At 43.9% G+C, this 23,767-nt stretch overlaps 3 protein-coding genes across 3 annotated transcripts; 2 read left to right on the plus strand and 1 right to left on the minus strand.

Moving 5' to 3' along the window:
* Positions 1-12,922: 12,922 nt before the first annotated feature.
* On the minus strand, positions 12,923-14,177 carry Smim10l1 (small integral membrane protein 10 like 1). Its single transcript, XM_048335244.1, has one exon. The coding sequence runs from the start codon at positions 13,973-13,975 to the stop codon at positions 13,748-13,750; it is 228 nt and encodes a 75-aa protein (XP_048191201.1). The 5' UTR covers positions 13,976-14,177; the 3' UTR covers positions 12,923-13,747.
* A 4,025-nt stretch (positions 14,178-18,202) lies between these two features.
* On the plus strand, positions 18,203-19,129 carry LOC125342743 (taste receptor type 2 member 19-like). The gene has a single exon (XM_048335055.1). It carries the CDS (start codon positions 18,203-18,205, stop codon positions 19,127-19,129), a length of 927 nt encoding a protein of 308 aa, XP_048191012.1.
* Positions 19,130-21,228: 2,099 nt separating this feature from the next.
* On the plus strand, positions 21,229-22,146 carry LOC125342744 (taste receptor type 2 member 140-like). The gene has a single exon (XM_048335056.1). The coding sequence runs from the start codon at positions 21,229-21,231 to the stop codon at positions 22,144-22,146; it is 918 nt and encodes a 305-aa protein (XP_048191013.1).
* Positions 22,147-23,767: the final 1,621 nt, after the last annotated feature.

Below are 23,767 nucleotides of genomic sequence, written 5' to 3' on the forward strand. Positions count from 1 at the left end.
TAGAAAGGACCAGGAGGAATCAGGAGGGAGGAGCAGGAACTCAGTAACTCTCCCCAAGACCATGTGAGTAAGAGAGACTCAGCTGCAATGGCGCTCACACATGGAGTTGTGGAAATGAAAACGTCTCCAAGAATTCAGGATGTTCCCTCCAATGTGGATGAAGCAGCCTGCATGGTGATGAAAACTCAGGAAACCAATTTGTCTGATTGAAAGAAAATTATGTGCAAGTCATGCTATTAGAAAGAGAAGTTTATCATGGGATTGATTAACTAGAGAACGGAAGTGTTATTTCTGTGGTCCATTTCACATTACATCTTTGTGTAAACACCCAATATCAGAGAAACTGTGAAATGGATTCATCACTCTCCTGGTTGGCTGTGTTAGACAATTTGAGATGGCGGCACCCAGGGCTTCCTCTCCACAGAAGAACAAAAACACCCACAAGAACCCAGATGCAGTCATCAGTCTCGATGTCTCTGGCAAGGACATTCCCAGGTTCCACGAGGACGGAGTCCTTGGTCCTACAGGGACCTGCGGGCTGCCTGGGGGCTTCTGACCCGCACTGGACATGGGAGGGCGCTGGGATGGACACACATGTGTAACAGGCAAAGCTTTGAAGCAGACATGGCTAATCAATTCAAGTGGATCAATAGCAAGCGAGTCTAAGACCTGAGTTTGGTTGTACCAGTCCTATGGCTGACCTCTAGGTTCAGAATTATTCCAGATGATAGACATACTTACATTTTATTGTATATTTCCACTGGCTAAGGTAGATCGCATGTGAATTAAATCAGCATGTGTTGGGATCAAGGCACAACAGGGCCAACCAGGAGAGTGATGAATCCATTTCATATTTTCTTTGATAGTTGGTTTTTACACTAAAATGTATCATTAAGTGGGCCACAGAAATAACACTTCAGTTCTCTAGTTAGTTCTTTGCATTATATACTTCCCTCCCTAATTTTATGATTTGTTTAAATTATCCTTTCCAATCGGACAAATGGGTTTCAGGCGTTAACTTCATCCACACTGGGGCCAGAGGGAGGGAGGTCATTCTGAATTCTTGGAAAAGTTTTCATTATCACAGTGCCTGCATCAGTACCCCTGCTAGTGAGTCTCTTCTACTCTGATGTCCTTGGTAACGTTACTGAGTTCCTGCTCCTCTATCTCGTTTCTTCCTGGTTCCACCTTCAGAGTGTACTCCTGTTCCTGAGTGGAGCTGGGCTGTGTGTGGGGTGGGGAGCTCGTGGCTGAGGGCGGGGCCATGGGAACGGCATGGTAGCCTGTGGGGTGAATGGGATCCTGGCAGAGGTACTGACCCAACAGCGAGGACCATCCTGGTTAGACATGGACAGAGGATGCTGAAGGATCAGGGCTCTCGGCATCTCCAACAACACAGCGGCCTCTGTGTCCCGTTACACACAAGAACACTAACTCTCACAATACCAAGGCTTTCTTGAGACTCTCAAATTCAACACTATAACACACTTGCAAACAAAAAAATGTCTGCATCAGGGGCCTGGGTTAGAACCTCCCTTCCCTGTCCCCTTCCACCCCCTCCCTCTCCCACCCACAATGAGAGACAGCAGGCAGAGATCGTATGCTGGTTCTTTTATTGGGGGTACTGAGGACATGGGAATTCAGGTCATGCTGTCCCAGGACAGAGGGATCTGAAGGAATTCCTCTTCTTAGTTCTCTCCTGAAAGAAACAAATGACAACACCATGTCAATAAAATTTAATTAAAAAAAAAGGAAACAAATGAAATTATGGGAAACATTAAAGTAGTAGGCGGATAGGGGAGTTGAGGCCCAAACTCAGGGCCTTGCCCTTTCTGGGCAAACTCACTTCCCCTGAGCTAAATCTCTAAACCCATCACAATGGGTTTTTCATCTTTTATTTTTATTCAATGTCCTTTCCTTCCTCCTCTCTCATTCTTTTTTTTTGTTTTTTGGTTACTCTCCTAGTCAGCATCTAGTTGGTAATGGCTGTGTGGAAGTTGAAGAAAGACTTCATTGTAAGTTGTGTGTTATTTGGTTGTGGTTGAAGCTGCTTGCTCACAGGTACATCTACAGAGATGGCCTGCCTCATGTCCTTTCCAGTGAAGACCACAGCCGGCTTCGAGGTGGACTGAGAAACTGACCCTGAAGGACATCCTGGATAAGATCCACAGCACAGAGCTTCACAGTGCTCAGAACAGCAAAAGATAAAGACACACTCGACCATCAACCCAGAACCATCACCCAACCTGAGTCTTTGTGGATGGTTACTGGGAAACATGTTTTTGTAACGAGGAACTACCGAGCTGCATACGAAGCATGACCTCATTCATGCAAAAAGGGGATTGGACACACATATAAATTTGAATGTTAACAAGAGAATATCTGCCAGAGTTAAAGAGGGGATCGTTTTGGAGAAGGGAGTGAGAGGTCACAGGAGACCTGATGGATCTTGTCCCCGTGTTCCTGCAGATTGCTGCTCAGTGGAACACAACTTAGGTGTCAAGGTTAAAAAGCCAGGGTAGCACTTGGCCACACTGCACTAAGATGTCACCTATAGGGACAGAGGATCTGAGGGCTGGGTGGCTGGAATGAGCAGGAAGCATCAGGTCAGATTGAGATGGCGGCTCACAGAGCTGGGACCCAAGAACCAGACCCCACAAAGTCAGTGGGGAATCCGTGTGGATAGGAACCTGGGGTTGGTGACCCCCAAACTCTGAAACCCAGGGACAGCATATGGACAGCTGAACTCCTGTGGAACACCACGAAAAACCTGAAGTGGGGTCCAGAGCCCCCTTATCTGTCTAGTGTCCAGTGAAGACATTCCGGGGTACTGTGTGCAGATGATCCCGGGTGGGGCTTGGCTGCTGAGTGAATCTGAGCCAGACCTGTCCTGGAATGTGATTATGGGGTGACTGACCTTCAGCAGGTGGTTGTTCTGGTGCAGATGTAGGTGTAGGTTCCTGTGGCCTATGGGGAGGACGTGGGTGTCCGTGAGGAGGTCTGTGTCCGTGAGGAGGTCTGTGTCCGTGAGGAGGTCTGTGTCCGTGAGGAGGTCTGTGTCCGTGAGGAGGCCTGTGTCCGTGAGGAGGCCTGTGTCCAGGAGGAGGAGGAGGGGGCCTGTGTCCAGGAGGAGGAGGGTTCTCTTCTGAAGGACCTTCTTCTTCTGAAGGTTCCTCCTGATCACCATCTCCATCTTGATCTCCATCTTGATCTCCATCTTGATCTCCATCAGAGGGCGGAGACGGGGGAGCCTCAGGTCGGGGACCAGGCTCTGGCTTTGGTTCCTCAGCCCCTGTGTGGTTTGGGCACAGGAGAGAGACAGCACAGTGGACGTACGCTCCTGGCCTTTGACCTTGAGATAAATATCTCAAGGAGTTTTCTGCCCGGGGCTGGCTTCGAACTGCAATTCTCAGATCTCAGTCTCCTAAGTAGCTAGGATTACAAGCGTCAGCCAGCAGCGCCTGACTCCACATTCCTTTGCACCATGGCAGAAATGACCTTATCATTTGCCTGGCCAGTTGAATGGAGCAGTGACTGTCCCCCAACAATTAGGCCAGGCTGAGCCATGAGTCCTTAGCCCCCCTCACCTCTCAGGTTCCCACGGTCCCCTGCTCTTCCCTCCCCTCCCCTCCTGCCCTGCAGTGTGGAGTCCTGAGGCCCAACCAGCGTCCGTACCACCCCCGTGGAGCCCTGTACCTTGGCTTGGGCTCTGAGCAGAGCTCAGGGCCAGCAGGGCCGCGGTGAGCAGGACCAGCAGCATCGTGGAGGAGGCTCTGGAGTTGCTCTGGAGTCTGTGCTGGGAAGCGGGGCCGCTGGCTTTATAAGGAGGAACAGAACAATGGAGCTTTGAGCTCAGCCTGTGACCTCAAGCCCGACAGAGCGGAGGCCTCCCGTCCATCATTTTTTTGTTTTTGTTTTATTTTTTGGATTTAGCCCAGTAGGATGAGGGTGTGGAGAAGGTTCTCCAACTGGCATTCAAAAATGGTGTAACCTGTAGCTTGTTTTAAAAAGTACATAGTCTGCACATTTGTGAATATTCCATGTTTAGAATTTGTCTGGTTGATAACTGTGTAATATGGCTGCGTGTGAGTGTTTGTGTGTGGGGATGATAGTGACCCCCTGGTGTAAACTGAATGTTGTGCCTATGTTTCCCCTTGATGTAGGCCTCCTTTAGTTAGTCCGTATGTGTGCAATATTCAGCCTATAGTGTTTGCTGGTACAGAGCCCACTCCTGCTCAGACCACTAATGATTTGTGACATCTCACTTAACCACGTTGTGAAAATAACCATGGTCACTGGCGTGCTTAGGCTCACAGCACGGATCTGCTTTAATTCTGGAAACTTGGCCTTATGCAAACAGATGGTTTATCATGTGGGTCCTGATCAATAATATTGAGGTCATTCAAGGGGCCATGGGTACTACACTGGTATTTTCCCCGGGAGCAGCTGAGCACGTCTCCTCCAATGAAAATGAACCGTGTTTCACCCGAGACTTCTTTCCACAGCCCATCTCTTTTGCAGGGGCTCTGTTGGTGCACACTTGACGGGGTTGGTCTGAGTCGATCTCTGCAATCTTGATGGCTTTGCACTCACGTGTGTTTCATGGCCACACTCTGCTCCTCTCTTGGATTCGTCTTCAAAGCAGAGAATTTTCCCCCACAGGCCTCTACTATGTACCACTGCCCCCTTCCTTTGTGAAAGAATATGTCTATTTCATGCTCTGAAGTGAGTTTCACTGATAGCTGGCTTTTCATTTGCCATGTATTTTGAGGAAATTCCTTTATAGGGCTCTAGCTTCATCTCATTCTTTTTAAAAGTTTGGTAAGGTATTTATTTGTGTTCGTTTTTAACGTAATGTGAAATATGTCTGTGGCTTTTTTTTGTTGTTGTTGCTTTTTAAATTGGGCAGTACTAGGGTTTGGATTCAGGGCTTTGTGTTTTCTGGGCAGACACTCTACCACTAAACCGTGGCTCCAGCCCTTTTGAGAATGGTTCTCATTTCCTACCTAGTGCATTCATTCTGTTTTAGGTGGGATGGTAGGTACCTGCCAACACACCCAGCTTCTTTCCATTGAAATGGAGTTATGTGAACCTTCCTGGGCTTGCCTGGAACTGTGATCTTCCCCTCCAATGCCAATGGGATGGTGGGTAGGCTCCAGCCCCCCCCACCCGCCTCCGGAAGTAGTTAAGAAGGGGCATTGCTACATTAGCTGGCTTCACACTGGAATCCTCCCCATCTCAGCCTCCCAAATGTCAGCAAAGGTTACAGGCAGAAGCCACCAGGGCTTGACTCACGGATTTTATAAATGCGAGTTTTGTAATGTGCCTCGTGGAAGTGTTATTCAACCCAGTGACTCTTCCCAATTCTTTCAGTAATGGGAAGAAGTTATCAATGTACCATAATAAAATAAATACCAGAGTTTAAAGCCTGTTTAAACAAAGGGAGCACCAGAGGAGGATATGTAGGTGATTCCTGGCAAAGATGAATGTTACATTTAGGAGAAAGTCAAGGGCACTGGGGCCGTCTCCCACAGCTTAAGCCCAGGACTGCTCCTCCCTCCCCATTCCCTCATCAGAAAGAGTCAACATCTGTGGGCCAATACTGAAATAATTGCTTTTGAGGAGACCCAGAATTTTAGACTCAAGCTTTTGGTGTCACCATTGTTGTCAAACACAATGCCCATTCACTGAGAATATGGACACATGAAATGTATCCTAAGATCTGCAACTATATGATTGTGCCTTTGAAAGAAATGTAATCAAACATCCTTAAAATGCTTCCTATTTGTAATTGAACATTTCCACTCATGAGTAAAGGATCTGATTCCCTAGATGGGTAATAGTCTCTGTTTTTCCTTAGATGTTTGCTCAGTTTTGTTGAGATGAGCACTAGACTCATTTATTCGCTTATGGTATGATATAGTACTTTTTTTTTTCAGGCAGGAAAGAAAGTTTATTACCGAACTGCTGGTCTGTGGCCAAGATGATCCATGGCCCGAGAGAAAGGAGAGAGAGAGCGACCCCCACCCAGCCCTGCCTTATATCTAGGGCAGGGGCAAGGGGTGTGGCCAGGTAGATTAGGATGTGACCTCAGGGAAAGGGGAGGTAACTACCTCCAGGTCTGCAGGTAACCCAGGTAACTGGGTGGAGACTTAATGAGGTGGGGGCATCTACATGGAGCCCTCAGGGAGAGGACCTAACATTCCAGCCTTTTAATAGTTATGAAAAAGGGCAAAGACTCTCTCTGGCTGCTTCCTGCTGGCAAGGGGCGTTGGCATTAGGGGTAAAAGGCAGAAATGTGGCCCCTCCTGGAGAAGGCGAGCAGCAGGGTCCCTTGGTGGTAGATGCCAGTCCTTGAATGAAGCCTGGAAGAAGTCTCATGAGGCAGGGGCTGGGCAAAAAAAATATTAAGGCAAAAGGAAGGGTTTAGGGCACAAAATTAAAAATTGGATGACTTGGACAGTTCTTATACTCAGGCATGGACATTAGATGGACAAGCTACTATCTCTTAATCCCCTGGCTCTGATTAATTTTGAAAGGGTGAGACAAAGTGACTCCATTTTGGATGCGATCATTTTCCTCTTACTCCACTCCATGATACTTGTTCCCGGAACTGGCTGAGTCCCAGGGGTCTAGGTGCTTGTTGCTGGGATGGCTTGTCCCCATTGGGAATGTGAATACAGGGTTTGAACTCAGGGCCTGGGCACTGTCCCTGAGCACTTCTGCTCGAGGCTAGCACTCTACCACTTGAGCCACAGCTCCACTTCCAGCATTTGGCTGGTAAGAGATCAGTCTCTTCAGCCATGCTTCCAGCCTGGCTCTTTGCTGGTTAGTTGGGAGATGGAGTTTGAGAGAGATTTTCTGCCCTGGCTGGCTTTGAACTGCAATCCAAGGAGTCTTTGCCACAAAAGCCCTTTTTGATTTCCAATTCAAACAACAAGGAGACCAAGGGAACTAGAGCTTACCTGTACCTTGTCAAGAACTGACCAAATACTTGCCAGAATTCTGCAATGACAAAACTCAGTAGATGTGATGAGTTTTAGCACAGATATGTAGCTAGATGGACATATAAAGAATGGCATACTAGTTTTACATCAACAATTGTACACCAACTTAACAATCTTTGTCTTGTATGAATTTAAGACATACTCATACCATCTTCTTCCTACACTGTTTCTTCAATTCCCTTTTCTAAGACTTCACTAACAAATGACGTTTACACAGACATACACACATGGATGATATAGTATTTTAACTACTTTTTTTCTCAAAGAAATCATGAACAGCTTTCTTGACTTAATATTTTATTATTAACAGTGATAACCGGGTGTTTTATGGGCTCCTCTATAAATATTTGACCAATTGTTCTTTTTAACTTTTTAAAGTATATTTAAATGAACTTAATTAACAAAGATGGCGCTGACAGCCTTTCCTGAAAATATCCATTTCTAAAGGACTCACAGGGAAAGCATCAAAAAGAGAAAAATATAGGACAGCAAGCAGTTTTGAAGCTTTTGTCTTTGATTCTAACTGTATTCAGAGGTAACATTTTATAAGAAGTCTTGTGCCCAGTAGCCAACAATACTACAGAAGTACTCCTTTATTCTTCAAGCGTGGAAATGCCAGTTGAAGTTAGGTTTAAATGCGGAAGCAGACTGGAGGAAAGCCTTGGTGCCAACAACGGCCACAATCAGCTAAAAGAAACAATGATCTTTGTCCAGTATAGTATTTCCTGGTTGGAAATGATATCCAGGGCTCAGATACACGTCTGCAGAAATCACAATTGCACACAGTTGTACACAATTGCATCTTCTATGCGTTTGTGGTATCCTTGGGCCTCACTCAAAACTAAAAAATAACAATCTTTCTTTTGAAATGAGGGATAATTGCAAGTTTTAGGATAGGAAAAGAGGTTCTTTTGTTTTAATTTCTGTTGGTCCTGGGGCTTGAACTCAGGGCCTGGGTGCTGTCCCCTGAGCTTTTCGGCTCAAGACTGTTACTCTACCACTTGGAGCCACTGTGCCACTTCCGGTTTTCTGGTGGCTAACTGGAGTCTCATGGACTTTCCTGCCTGGGCTGGCTTTGAACCATGAGCCTCAGATCTCAGTCTCCTGAGCAGTTAGGATTTGACAGGCATGAGCCACTGGCATTTGGCAAAAAGAGTTCTTAGGTGATCTAGAGGTCATTCAATGGGTTTTCCTGTAATTCTTTGTCTACTAAAACAAATACGTCAGACATTATCCTATTGCTGTGACTGCCTTTCACGGGAGAGATTTTTATTAGTGTCTGAGGAAATAGACGAGTTTAGAAAATTAAAAATACATGATGATAGGGGAATAACAGTATTAATTCTCCCATCAACTATATAACCTCTGAGAACAGTTAAGGTTTATCTTTGGCATATAGCCTCCTCAGACATCCTCCAGTTTTAAGATGGTTTTCTCAAATTGGCATTGCTAGGTGATCAAATCATCACAATATGCATTTCCTCCCTTTTAGCCCTTGCTTCATCTTAGGTCAGTAGTTAGCAGTATGTTTAATAATTTACCAATACAAACATACTTGGGGACTGTGGATTTGTTTCCGGATCCCTGTGATCAAGCAATATTGCTGTACAGTGAGTCACACAAACTGGTTTCCCTGAGAACACGACAGGGTAATGTATTGAGTGGGCTAGTACTGTACTAAAACTGACATATTTAATCAAAATATTTATTGCTAAAAACACAACAGTCCTCTAAGTTTCCCACGAGTCCTCCTTTCTTTGCCTTGCTTGTGACGGAGTTGATGTTTCTTTCATCGGTTTTTCTCTCTTGGTAGTACTGAGGTTTGAACTCAGGGACTTACACTCCCTAGGCAGGCACTGTTTCACACACCTTGAATCAAGTTCGGCCCCTTGGACCACCATCCTCCTCCATGTACCTTGTGTACATGTGGCTCGGATTGCAAGCTACACAAGAGCTACACAGTGATGCCTGTTTGCTTGCTGTTTGCTGGGCTGACCTCCCACTGTGGGCCCCCTGGACCTGTGCAGGACAGGACTTACAGCTAGGAAGGCCACCAAGGGAAAGTGAGGGGCTACAGATGATCATTCAGTACTGCCAGGCTTCACCATGCCAGTACACTGTCACGATTTGCTCTCGTGCCTTTCTTCACTGTGGAGTCTCCCAGAAGCTCCTGGGCAGCGACCACCGGGCCAGTCTGTGTGATGTGGGTCGCTGTGACAGGTACACACTGTCTGACTGTTTTCCCTCCCTGACGTCAGGTGGGCCGTGTGCTCATGTGTGAAATTACCACATCTTCTTTGATGGAGTCTGGTAAGGTCTTTTGTTCAGGTTTTTCTTTTTTTTTTGGCCAGTCCTGGGCCTTGGACTCAGGGCCTGAGCACCGTCCCTGGCTTCTTCCCATTCAAGGCTAGCACTCTGCCACCTGAGCCACAGCGCCCCTTCTGGCCGTTTTCCATATATGTGGTGCTGGGGAATTGAACCTAGAGCTTCATGTGTAGGAGGCAAGCACTCTTGCCACTAGGCCATATTCCCAGCCCCAGGTTTTTCTTTTTTGTGTGTGCTGGTCCAGGGGTTTAAACTAAAGGCCTGGTGCTATTCCTGAGCATTTCTGCACAAGGCTTGTACTCTTAACACTTGGTCCACAACTCCACTCCTGACTTTTTGGTGGCTGTTGGAGCTAAATCTTGCACTTTCCTACCGTGGCTGGCTTTGAATAGCAAATCTCAGATCTCAGTCTCTTGAGTAGCTAGGGTTACAGGAGTAAGCCACCAGCACCCTGTTGTTTTTTTCTCGGTTCTATGGTATTTTCTTGTTTAATGTAAGCATTGTTTGCCTATTTTGGATAATGGCTTTTAGTCAGACATGTGTTCTGCAAATATTTTCCCTTAGTTGTGGCTTATGTTGATTTTTTTTTACATAGCAGAAGTTAATCTTAATAAGGTCCAATTTACCAGATTTAAAAAAAAAGAATATCTTTGGTATTGTGTATAAAACACCATCACCAAGCTTTCCTAGATTTTTACATATTTAATTTTATTGCCAAGGTGATGTACAGAGGGGTTATATATGTGAGGTAGTAAGTACATTTCTTGTCAAACTTGTTATCCCCTCTCCTAGATGTTTTTTGTATTTTCTTTTAGATATTTTGAAAATTTTACATGGTTATGTTTCATCTTGAGTTAATTTCTGTCAGAAATGTAGGTTTTGTTTAGGTTCTTAATACTTTTGGTCATATCTTTAGAATCGGTCTGTCCTGTTATTCTGCTTTGTTTCATTCAAACTTTAAAATGTTTGCTTTTAACTTCTTCTTTAGTTACTGATTTTATGCTCTGGAAAGGCCCCAAGAGCAGCCTGATCTGACCTGTAAATATTTAAGAGTAAATATTGGATCAACAAGTTCCTGAATAAATGATGTTTTTTTTAACCACTGTTCAGTTTGAAGATATAAGTAAGCAGCCCACTATATATTTAAACCAGTGAATTATTATCATAACTCATGAAATTTACTCCTATATTTTTTCTAAAATTATTTTTGGTTGATGTTCCATATGCTCATAATTTGTGCTGTTCTTGCAACTTTACAAATAACTCTGCTGAACACTGGGAAAACTGAGTTGGGGAGGTCTTTCTGTTATATTAAAGGAAAACAGAATTTCAATTTAAGCAGCTTATCATCAATTACTTTGTTTTATAGATTCAATTATTTATTTTCCCTAACATCTACCCCTGTACTTTAAAACTCTTGCCAACAGGTGGAGCTCCTGATCCACTGACTTTTACTCCGGGTCAAAACAAGGCATTTCAACCATTCCTTCTGATTCCCCTCTGATGCCCTCAGTTTAACCAGACTTCTGAAGACACAAATGCAAGCTTACATTGACAGCTTTCTAGTTTCATATTTTGTGAGTTTGTTCCCGATTCCAGCTCCCCAGATCCTGGATTTGGAGACTGACAACATGCTCTGATGAAATCACACTTGTGATTTACTGCTGTTTGCACTGAGCAATAGCATGTGCTTACTCAGTTGAGACATAGTGGAAAAGGAAAACATTTTAATGGTGTTGAAATAAAGATTTAGTGGAAAACAACATTTTAGCCACTTTTGTGAAATAGCTCAGGTTCCTGGCTCTCTTCCTAACCCCAGATGAAGAGAGGATTTAGCGTTCTACTTCCAGCTTTTTGCTGGGCAACTGGAGAGGACTCAGGCTGGCTTTGAACCTGGATTCTCAGCCTCCTGAGAAAGCAGGATTATAGGTGTGAGACACTGGCATGCATGAGCACAAACATGCTTTATCCTAACACAGGGAATAAAATCCAGACTAACTTTTTTTTTGAGGTTCAGACTTTAGATGTATAGCTATCGTAGGTATTTTATATATTGATGCCAGTAATGTCTTAGGTGTGATTCTCCTCGCACTTGATTTATAAACAGCCCTGCTCAGTGACAGGGTGCAGAGCATTCCTCAGGGTCTCTACTTCATATGCTGTACCATGTTCATGCCAACATTTTATCACCTACTTGAAGAAACATTTGGGTTGACATTTAAAATGAACAATCTGTACATTTCTACATCTTTCTTTTCGTCTGTCATAGGGGTTAAACTTGGGTCTTGGGAGCTGCCCCTGAGGTTTTGTTTTTGCTCAAGGCTTAGCACTCTACCACTTAAACCACAGCTTCACTTCCACTCTTCTAGTGGTTCTTAACCCTCAGATCTCAGCCTCCTGAGCAGCTAGGATTACAGGCATGAGCCACCAGTGCCTGGCACATTTCTACTCTAATGTCTTTTACAGCTAAAGATAAAAATTGGGTATTTGTTAGACAAAGAAAATGCAAAAAAGGTGATGGGTGAGGTCTGCATTTGCACAAGAGTATCTTACCTCCCACGGAAAACTGCGGCCTATAGCTATAGAACAGAAAAACATCAAGTAATTGCTATGTTTGTAATAGCCAAAAAGCGGACATTCATTTCCTTCTATTCAACAACATCCACTGTCTATTTTGCTTCAGCCAATGCTGTTGGCTTTGGGTTGGAGCAGGACAAACAAATCCCTGGCCTCCAGATTATTTGCTTGGAAGACAGTCCTTGTGAATTAGCGTAATAAATGGTTTAGTCTGGGCACAATGTTTCTTCCTAGGAAACTTAATCAAATTGCACTATGTGAGAAGAAAAATCCACATCAAGCTTTGAGGACAACTGTGAAGAACTGAGGGTAACTTGCCATGCCTATAATCTTAGTATCAACACTCTAGGTCTCTCTGGGTATTACTAGTCCATTTAACTATGTTTCTGATATTTTAGACTAAAATGTTTTGGCTCCTGAACTCTTGAGTGACCAGGAAACCTTTTTTACACAAAACAAAAAGCAGGCAAGTAATGCATAATTACTGAAATCATCTTAGTGAAAGATGTGGATTGTACACTGCTATCAGATTGATCAAAAGAAGTGAGTTCCAATCTGGCTAGGTGAATCTGGGAAAAATGCATGGAAAAAAAAAAAGGGGTCATTTGTTGGGCTGGGAATGTGGCTTAGTGGTAGAGTGCTTGCCCAGCATGCATGAAGCCCTGGGCTCGATTCCTCCACACCACATAAACAGAAAAGGCTGCAAGTGGAGCTGTGGCTCAAGAGGTGTGCTAGCCTTGAGTAAAAAGAAAGAAGCCAGGGACAGTGCATAGGCCCTGAGTTCAAGCCCCAGGACTGGCAAAACAAAACAAAAAACCATTGGTACAACTGAACTATACCCGGGGCTCTGTACATTATAGCTCTTCATTGCCATTTTTTTAAAAATAAAAAAAACCGTTATATGCACATTTCTCCCCTCCTCTATCTTCTTCAATGCTCCTCACCGTTTATTAAATTACTATCCCGTATTCATGCATTACGTTATACATCCATTCACACGTGATTATGCAGCGTCATGTTTGACCTTTTCTTTTTATTTTTTAACAGGTTGACAATGACCTCAGTGAGTTTTCGTAACTTTGTGGGGGGGGGGGGGGAAGAGGGGAAGTCCCCAGACTCTCTGGAAAACGTAATCTCTGCGCATACACATACACATGAGACATCTATGTATATACACATGCATCTACCTAGATATCTACGTGCTACATCTCCCTACTACATCCTTTCGGTACCAACGGTCCTTCCCGAGACGGCTCCATCTTCAGGCATTTTTCCCGCTGAGGCCGGCCGCACGCTGGGGGCATTGGCTGCAATTTCGCCCGGAGGCGTCGCTCGGTCGGTACTGCCTTCCCCAGCTCCGGGGTCCCGCGGCCAAGTCCCAGTGGGTCCTTCCCAGCGCTGCCAGGTTTTGGCGGGAAATTCACGTAGACCCTCCGGCCCCACCCCCCCCCTCCATCCGGGTCCCTCCCGAGACCCCGAGGCCCGCAAGCGTCTTAACTTTTAATCAGCCCCTAGCTGTGCGGTCCATCCAACTTCTTTGGGGGGGGATGCCGCCCCTGCTGCTGTTTTCACGCGGCATCCGGGCCTCCTACCTTGCCCCCCCCACGTCCGTCTGTCCGTCCATCCATCCATCCATCCGCCTGTGTGCGGGGCGCGGGTCCGAACGGAAGTTCTCCGCAAGGAACCACGTCTTCCATCTCCACCGCCCGTCAGGAAGAACCGCCGGGGACCCAAGTGCGCAAGCGCGACAGGCTCCCGCGCCCTCTCGCGAGATTTCGGGATCCCGTCACCTCTGGGCCGGCGGGCGCGGCGGCCATGACGCCGGCCCCAGGCAAGGTCTAGATGTGTACCTGCAGGCGGACGTTGAGCACCACGGAGCCCGCCACGTAGACGTAAGGGAAGCTCGCGCGCAGCTGCCAGGCCAGCTCGAAGAAGGCGAGCAGGGTACGGGAGAGCCCTTTGCAGAAGACGCCGTACGACGTGGGGGCGGCCGCCGGGGGCGCGGGTCGCAGGGCCGCGGGGACCGGGACCGGGGCCGGGCCCGGTGAAGACGGCGAGGGCGCCATGGCTGGGGGCAGCGGCCGCCGCAGGCAGCGGAGGACGACGACCACGGCCTGGGCCCCCGTCCGCCCGGCGCCTGCGCCTCCGCGGACTCGGGCCTGGGTTCCCTCCCGACGCCTGGGCCCGGGCGTCGCCACAGCTTCTGCGGACCCGGGGGCGGCGAGACCTGGGCCTGGCTAACCGGACGCCGGGCCCTTCCGGCCCAGCCCCTGCCAGTCCCCGCCTCCCGGCCCTCCTCCCCTCCCTGTCCCGCCCTGCCGGGGCGGCGTGGCTCCAGCCAAGCGCCGCCTCTCCGCCCCGCCCCGCCCCGCCCCGCTTGGCTTCGGCCCTGGGCACGTTACACTGCCCGCACCGGTTGTAGGACCCGAGGCGCTTAGAGCTTCAATTCAGGTACCAGGGCCCGGCCATCTCCTCACCAAAGCCCAACACAGGCCCAGCCACTTTTTTTTTCCACTTTTTTTTTTTTTTGGTAGCTCTCTGGACTGTTTAGATGGCAAGTGGCTGGAATTACACTTATTTAAGCAAACCAAAACCACACACACACACACACACACACACTTTTCCCCCACTCTTGTAAACTCCTTCAAATTAGGTATGGTATCTCCCATCATTTCTGCATGGGAACCTTGGCTACAGCCCGAGGCCCGTGAATACTTTCCCTTAATAGCCTCATGACCTTAATTAACATCACCTGTCTCCCGTAGTCTTGGTGCTCCCCTGATCGACTTAACTGATGCCCGTTCCAGTACCTCCAGTAACCTCTCATTTTAAGTAGAAAGTACACTTCATCATACGTAACTCCAACATCCGTGGGTGATGCAGATGTGTGATTTCTGACTGTAAACTTCAGATTACACAGAATCCGAAAAACCATGATTAAAATATCACACATTTCACCCTGCCCTGCATGCCCGTATTTCAAAGCATTGTGACCCCTAGCAGGTTTTTAAAGGTGTATTGCTTAAACAAAAGGTTCATGTATCAGTGGAAAACTCAGTGTATATAAACTCCTTTGAAAAGAAAGGTATTGTGTAAATAAGCTCTTGATTCTAAGGTGAAGGCTTTAGAATCAACGGGCCAAACAGAAAGAGGTCTTCACATCAAAATAAGGGCAGCTGTTTCATAAACAGGAATGCAAAGGCTATTTTCCAGAAGAAAAAGGGTTGAAAAAATGAGAAACCCCGGCAGTATGAGTTAATGGAAAAGGAATATATGTAAAATGGACATGAATGCTCACATTGTGAAACAACTTGTTTGGTGTGAAAAGATGTAATGAATGAAAATAATAGGCCTGGGGTGAAGTATTTTCCTTTTTCATCACTGGGACAAAATACCCAAGTCAGAAAATACCTGAGTCAGCAGAAAGGAGGTTTTAGAGGTTTCAGATCATGGTCAGCTGGTTGCATTGGCTGGAGGATGAGCAGCTTGGTGGCCAGAATGTACAGGAAACTGCAAGCGAAGAGTGAGAGTGACAGTCACCTCTTACCGAGTCCCACCTAACACTATCCAGAGCCAAACCTTTAACAATGATCAGTGGATATTTTCATCTAAACCACAAGGTAAAGGGGTAAGTTTCATTGAATCTTATTTTGAACTTTTCATTGTGAGGAGAGCCTCCTCATAGCAAGGCAGAACTAGTCTTTACTGTAAATAGTGGCAGTGCTTTGTTCTCCATCAATAACTTCTGTATTGTAGATTATCCACACACATTATCTAAACAATTAAGTTCACAAGTAGCACCCATTCCTTCACTGCAGTTAATTTAACATGCATATTACTTGTTAAATCATTTTTACATGTATTTTACATGTCTGGGGATATTATTTCTATATTATGAACTGACAGTCATGTGACTGATATATCTACTTGTCTTACTGTGTGAAAGTGAATCTGCAAACTTTTATTTCACAGTAATTCTAGTCTATGACCTTACTAATTATGGTGCCTGTTAATTCAGCAACTGATAATTCAAGATGCTAAGGCTAAGGCTGAGCGATCAGTTATGAGGATTCTGAGAGCATGAATGGGAGGTGAAGTCTGATTCAATTCCAAATATATAAACAGCGTCTTTTCCGAAAAGGAAAAGAATAATGACTGTTGTCTTTCAGGGTTGCTGAAATAATAAACCTAGCATTTACAACTTCAAATAATCTAAAACTTGGAGATCTATTTTCCAGTGTGTTTTGCTTTTGCTAACCCACAAAAATCTCTTTCCTTTAATTACATTAGTCCAAATTGTGTGAATTACTTGAAACCTACTGATCATGTAGTCAAGTTAAGTACTTGATACATAGAAGAAAAGGGCAAAGAAAAACCAGCATGAGCCTTTGGTCTCACCTTAAGACCATAATGGAAGTCATCAGGAATATTAACTGTGACCTGGAGGACAGGAATATGGAGTGAAGGAAGAACAAGGGATTTTTTAGATGGTTTATGTTTTCTGCATGAATCTGCATTTAAATGAGGGTCATAACATTCCTTTAGCAAGCATATCAGAACAAGAAATTAGCAATAGCAAATATCAATTGTGTTAACACGTCTCTGTTTCCTCTTAAACTGCTTCTTTCCATTCAAAATTTCATTTGTTTCACATCAAATCTCAGCTTTGATTTTTTTTATGGATTCAATTGAGCTATGACTATAAAGAAGACATTACTTTTTGTAGATTTCTTTGTGTTTTACTCAAATGAGAAAAATCTGCAATCAAGTCCTTTATATCCCATACTAGCAAGTTTTCAACTTTTTTTTTTTTTTTGAAGTGGAGATTTAGGAAAGAGAGCTTTAAAACCCAAATGATCCAAGCCTTAGGAAAAAAAGGAAAATTGTAAATTTGTGCAAATTGCTCTTTCTCATATTTGCATGTAAACAAAATGGGTTTTAATCTTTCAATGGAAATCATAGAATGTTGCTGCCTTTGACTAGCAGAAACTTTTTTTTTTTGGCTGATCTTGGGGTTTGGACTCATGTCTTGAGCACTGTCCCTGGCTTCTTTTTTCTCAAGGCTAGCACTCTGCCACTTGAGCCACAGTGCCACTTCCATCTTTTTCTATATATGTGGTGCTGAGGAATGGAACCCAGGGCTTCCTGGGTGAGCACTTTACCACTAGGCCATATTCCCAGCCCTAGCAGAACTGTTTGCTAGGAAGAATTCCTGGCCACAATGTATTCGATATTTCTGAATTAAAACTATACAACAAAACATCAGATATTTTGGAATTTGGTAATTAGCAGTGAAACTCATGAAGAGCCCAGAAACCTAGAATGTGGACCAGTAGGCCCTGTAGGCTCAGAAACCTGGGATATGAGGATAAGGCTTGGAATGTGTTCTGGTCAGTTTCAGAAATTGAACAAAGGGAGAGTTTGGAATGTAGACTTTGCTGTGACAGAAATCCTCATTGCTTTCTGTAACTAATAACTGCTAGCTCTGCTTCTGTAAATCTGCCTGCTTTCAGGTGTGATCACGTATAACACCTGTGTCTGTTTTTTCCCTTTAAAAAAAGGAGACAAATAAATGACTTTTAAAACATCATGGCCTCCTTGAAACACATTTTTCATCTTGGAGATTATAAAACATTATTCTATCCATGGGCTGTGGGTGCACACATATGTGTGCTTCCCTGTACACACGTGAATGTGGAAACAACAGACTTACACAGGGCATTCGTTATTGGTCTGCCCAGGATTCTCAAGGAAAACCTGGGTTTTTGATAGGAGAATGTGGGATTCGTTCCACATAAATCATACAAAAAAAATGAACTCATAGTGGTGATATTGTAGACTACTCACAGCTCTATGTATTGCTTTCTAAAATTTTACTAGCAAACGACCAAAGTCGAACACAAATCAAGGAAAGTTTAAGCAAGGACAAAGTTGCAAACAAGGAAACAATATATCTTGTTTTTGCATGCTAGCAAATGAGAACACAACTTCCACTCCAGTGTCAACTGTGAGCTGTCCTAGCCTTGTTCAGGGACACAGGTTTGTTACTTGGGAGTTAACCTGAGCAGTCATGGGAAGTTCATTTGAGCATGCTTTTTCATAAGTAAAGGATTTAATTCATCCAGTAAAACACTGTGGTGTTCTGCTGCCTGATATTTGTCACGGAACTGAGAAAAAACAAGAATCTCAACAGATCTGTAAGTCAAAGACAGAGAGCTTAAGGCCAGTAATTTAAAAGAATCAAGACTAGTGATCCAGTCATAGTGGACCTGCCTTATGTTTTCTTTTCAGATATGAATTTCCTAGAATGCCTTGCTTTCTTCTTAGTAATAGCAGCATTTGTCATTGGAATCTTAGCCAATGTCTTCATAGCTTTAGTGAACTGCATTGACTGGACCAAGAGAAAAAAGATCTCCTCCGCTGATGGAATTCTCACTGGTCTAGCTATCTCCAGGACTGGCTTGCTTTGGGTAATAGTAATGGGGAGTTATTTGACTCTGTTCAATACAAGAATATCTAGGAAACAAGTAACACTTGCTCACCATGTTGCCTGGGTGGTAAGTAACCATCTTAGTATTTGGCTTGCGACAATACTAAGCATATTTTATTTGCTCAAGATAGCTAATTTCTCCAGTCTTCTATTTCTTCAACTGAAGAGGAGAGTTGAGAGTATTATTTTTGTGTTATTGTTGGGGATGTTGTTATTTTTGTCACTTAATTTTACAATGGAATATGTGGGAAATACGTTGGTGGATAGATATGATGAAGGAAACATGACATGGAAGAGCCAACTGAAGGACATGATACAGCTTTCCAGTCTGACTGTATTTACTCTTGAAAACAGCGTCCCCTTCTTCACATCGCTGGTCTGTGTTTTGCTGTTAATCTATTCCCTGTGCAAACATCTCAGGAAGATGAAGCTTTATGGCAAAGGAGCTCAAGATTCCAGCACCAAGGTCCATGTGAAGGCCTTGCAAACTATGGCCTCCTTTCTCTTGCTCTTTGCAGTGTACACCTTCTCTGTAACCACATTAGGCTGGTATTTTAATAAGCCACCTAATGAATCATTCTATTTGCTTTGCAGGGCTGCTAGTAGCATCTATCCTTCAGGCCATTCATGTGTCCTTATTTGGGCAAACAAGAAGCTGAAACAGGCCTTTCTGTCTGTGGTATGTTGGGTGAGGTGCTGGCTGAAAGAATGGAAACGATTGAGTCCATAGATGAATAACAGACATTAACATGACTTCTAGGAGAAATCAAATTGACAGTCCATCCCTCTTGTGGGAAATGGATTATCTTGCATTATGGATAGTACTTGAGGCTCAGAGAAGCTCCCCAGGGGAAGTGCCACATTGGTTTGGGACCCAAGCCTTGTGTCTACTAGAAGAGTTCCAGTGCCAGCATCCATTCTATGTAATTTCACCTCTGTTTCCTTTCCTCCCCTTTGTTTCATGGGAGGAGCAAAGCCATAAGAATGGTGTGCTTGTGCTTCCATTCTTAGTAGTTTTCCTGAAAAAAATTTTTTTTGGCTTTATATCTTCTCCATATATTTTTCCCCCAATGTTGGACATTTGTGAGGCATTTCATGGTTATTTGGGCTCCATTCTCTTTCCTCAGCCTTGCTTTGTGGGACTGAGATTGTGATTTACCCCTGTTACTGGAATATTCTGGCTACCTGGTTAGGCCCCTGCTTATGTCCTACAGCATCCTTTATCTGTCTTGGTGCTTGTAGTGTTGGTCATAGAGCAGAGGTTGGAGAGAGGTGAAGGGAGGTGGGTGAAATCTAAAGGTTGGGTGTTTATGGAGAAGTCAGCCCTCCTAGGCAGGGGAGAAGCAGAGCTGGCAAAGGATGAGCCCCCAGTGATGGCCTCATAGCCCAAGAAGATTCAAAAGTTGTCACAAACTTACAGAACGAATTAATACTGCATCTGTTATACCTGAAATAAATTTTACGTATCTCAACGACTATAGTGATAAACATGAACCTGATGCATAATAAATATAGAGTAAGTGGAAAGCCTGAATGAAGTGGAAAAAATGAATGGAATTTAGATGGATATATGTGTGTATTTATGGAATGGTAGGTGGATATGCATACTTACAACCTTATCAAAAGTAAAGGAAGTAAAAGGCAAAAATAGGTATTCTCAGTGCTATGTGTTTGAGGGTTTATGATCTCTGTGGTGTTATACTAGAAACGCCAACAATTCACTTTGGAATATATGTGCATAGTTTCCTGCAGAGATCTAATTTAGAAGGTTACAGAGAAGGTTTAAAAACTCAGTGCTTATGAAGTTCCACATACCAGTTCATGTTCTGTTACCTGTTATGAGTTAGCATTTTGTAGTTTCTGACCCAGAAATCAACTAGCCTAACTCCAATACGTAAAACGATGCTAATAAGTATATCTTTGTCTTTTATGTTAGTGAATGAGAGCCCAGCTTTTCCTTCTCGTCAGCTACAAAAGACTCCAGCTCTTGTGTATGAGGCGCACACTTCTGGGTGATGCTCATTTGGCTTTTCTAAGAAACTGCAGGATTTTTATGAAGAAAACGATGAATCAACTCTGTGTGTGTGTGTGTGTGTGTGTGTGTGTGTGTGTGTGTGTGCCAGTCAGTCCTGGGACTTGATCTCAGGGCCCGGGTTCTTCTTCTTTTCTTTTCTTTTTTTGGGGAGAGTAAAGTTATTTTATTAAATCATGCACATCACGTGTGTTAGTGCAAATAGTTTAATCTGTACTCCAGAAATTCTATTGTACTTTATATCTTTACAAAATAGATTTCAAACAATTATTTACTTTAAAAAATGTAATTTTGAAGTTAAGCATTTCAGAACAATATTTGCAATAACCTATATACAAGAGATACTGGGTACCACTGGCATATTAGCATTCTGTGGTGGAATGGCTTCCTGCAACAGAAAATGATGAAATCAACTCTATGACAGTATTTTCTATAAGTCATTTGTGAGGGCCCGGGTTCTGTCCTTGAGCTTTTTTGCTCAAAGCTAGTGTTCTACCATTTTCAGCTTTTTGCTGGCTAATTGGAGATAAAAGTCTCACACTTTGCTTCCTAGGCTGGCTTTGAACTGTGATCTGCAGATTCTCCTGAGTAGCTACAGATGTGAGCCACCAACACCTGGCTTTCAACTGACTGATTATTAAATCTTGATGTTTCCTTGTCTGATATTGCATATGGGAGTTTCTAACAGTGAGTATGCTGTGAATTTTCAAGAATCAGATAAGTGCAGCAGTTTAGAAGACCGCATGAGAAAAATCTTTTAACAGAGTAGTGGCCGTTAAGATCTTCTCTTAATGACAATGAGTGGTGTCCTTCAGATCATGTTTATGCTTGCTTTAAGTGTGGAACTCCTCATAGGATTGTTAGGAAATGGATTCATGGTGCTGGTGACCTCCATGGACTGGAGGAAGAGTAGGAAGATCTCTCCAGTGGATCAAATCCTCCTGGCTTTAGCAATCTCCAGATTTGCTCTGCTGTTTTCTCTCCTCCTGAATATCCTGATGTCCACGCTGTGCCCGGCTTTGATGGTGACTACAACAATGCTAAGAATAAATAGCACCACCTGGACCGTGACTAACCATTTCAGCAACTGGCTTGCCACCAGCCTCGGCATCTTTTATTTTCTCAAGATAGCCAACTTTTCCAACTCTGTTTTCCTTTATCTAAAGTGGAGAGTTAGAAAGGTGGTGTCAGGGGCAGTGCTGGTGTCTCTGACCCTCTTGTTTTTAAACATTATAGTTATAAAAACACAGGCTGGTGATATCTGGACTGATGAGTATCCGAGCAATGCCACCTATGGCCTTAGTTCAAATAAGTCTGTTCAATTTCCCATACTTGTGTTATATAACAACACAGTGTTCACACTTATACCCTTTACCGTGTCCCTGGTGACATTTCTCCTGCTGATCTTCTCTCTGTGGAAACATCATCAAGCAATGCAGCACCGTGGCCGTGTACCCAGGGACGCCAGCACCCTGGCCCATATCCAAGCCTTGTACATGGTGGTCGCCTTCCTCCTCCTGTATGCCGTTTTCTTCCTGTCTCTTCTTTTGCATTTCTGGAACTTCAAGTTCTTGCACGAGAACGCGATCGTTTTGCTTTTGGAAGTCATCGCAACAGCCTTTCCCTCGGGCCACTCGATCGTCCTGATTCTGGCAACCCGAAAACTGCGGGGCACCTTTCTTCCCATGCTTTGTACCCCATGCTGGGGTACATAAATAAAGCTGTGGAACCCTCAGACCCATAGGCCATTTCAGGCATCTTGCATTTTCTAGAGAAAAGTCAGTTCACAAGAAAAGAAAAAAAAAGACATACTGTTTTGGGGGCAGACCTGGGTTTGAACTTAGGTTCTGGTTGTTGCCCAAGAGCCTTTTTTTGGTCAAGACTAGCACTCGACCACTTGATTCACAGTTCTCCTTCCAGCTTTTTTCATGGTTAATTGGAGATAAGAGCCTCTGGAACTTTCTGACCAGGGCTGGCTTTGAACAGTGTTTCTCAGCTCTCAGCTTCCTGAGTAGTTAGGATTGCAGGTGTAAACAAACTGGTGCCTGGCCACAGGAAACTCTTAAAAATAGAAATTTATGATTTCCAGTTATTCTTCCATTGTCTGTCACTGTGAATTTTATAAAAGTCAGTTTGGGTTAAGCTCTATACATACATACTACAAGTTTGGTAAACTGTGCAAGTGTGAAGGTAAGCTCAATGTAAGTTATGACAAACATTTAAATATAAGAATTCACAGTATTCATATAATTTTTTTGTGTCAAGCATTAATCTTTTAAAGGTTTTAATATGTGAGACATGTGCGCATATAATACATATGAGACATTGCAAAATGAAACTGTATAATTGTTTCTATCTAATACGATAGCTATCCAGATAAATTTGTCCATAAAAGGGTTTTATAACCTAGAATATGTCCCATAATTTTAGACAAGGAATGAAGAATAACTTACAGACTTGGAAATCAGATGCAGTAAACCCATTGTTTGGATTAGAAGAGTAATTTAGAATACTTTTGCCAGTTGTGATGATAGGCCTATAATTGCAGCTACTCAAGGGACCTAAGTAGGATAAGTATCCCAGTTCAGGACAGCCCAGGCCAAGACATAAAATAGAGATCCTATCTGCAAAGTTCATTTTTTTACTGAAGTAGAGAATGTTAACATGGCTCAAATGGCTGAGTTCCTGCCCATCAAGCATGAAACTCTGAGTCAAACCCTGGCATTGTGGGAGAGGGAGGAGGAAAGAGAAAGTTCTCAGAATCAGGTGTCACTTTAGATAGTAATTGTTTGAGAGCTGGGGAGTTTCTGGAGCCTGTTCATCTTAATTTGGAATATTTCATTTACTTTTGGAAAGGATTTGCATTTTCTAGGTAGTGGTCAAGGAGGAAAAGCTTTGGTTAGCATACCTTACTGAATTCTAGCTAAATCTTCAATGGTTAGGAAGTTCCATGTATTAGTTCTTATTACTGGCTATAATATTTGCTATGATTTTGCCTTTTCCCCTGGAATTCATGTTGCCAGACTAAAGATGTAGACAAAGCAAAACAAAAACCATACAATGCAAATAAATGTCTTTGTTTGCATGTTAACAAATAAGACTTCAGAGTTATTTTTCCATCAGCAACTACAAAAGACTTCAGGCTTCGGAGTATAAGACAGACAGCACTGAGATGAAGCTCTGCTGAACCGTCTGGAAAAACACAGGATTTCCATCAAGAAAACTATGAATCTACTCACTAGAAAGTCTTCATGCTTCCTGACTTACCACTGTTCATGAGCTGTTCAAGTGAGATTTTTGTTTTTCAATAAGCAAGTAAAAATAGCCTTCGAATGA

The sequence above is a fragment of the Perognathus longimembris genome, chromosome 27 (genome assembly GCF_023159225.1).
Source record: "Perognathus longimembris pacificus isolate PPM17 chromosome 27, ASM2315922v1, whole genome shotgun sequence".
Taxonomy (NCBI): domain Eukaryota; kingdom Metazoa; phylum Chordata; class Mammalia; order Rodentia; family Heteromyidae; genus Perognathus; species Perognathus longimembris.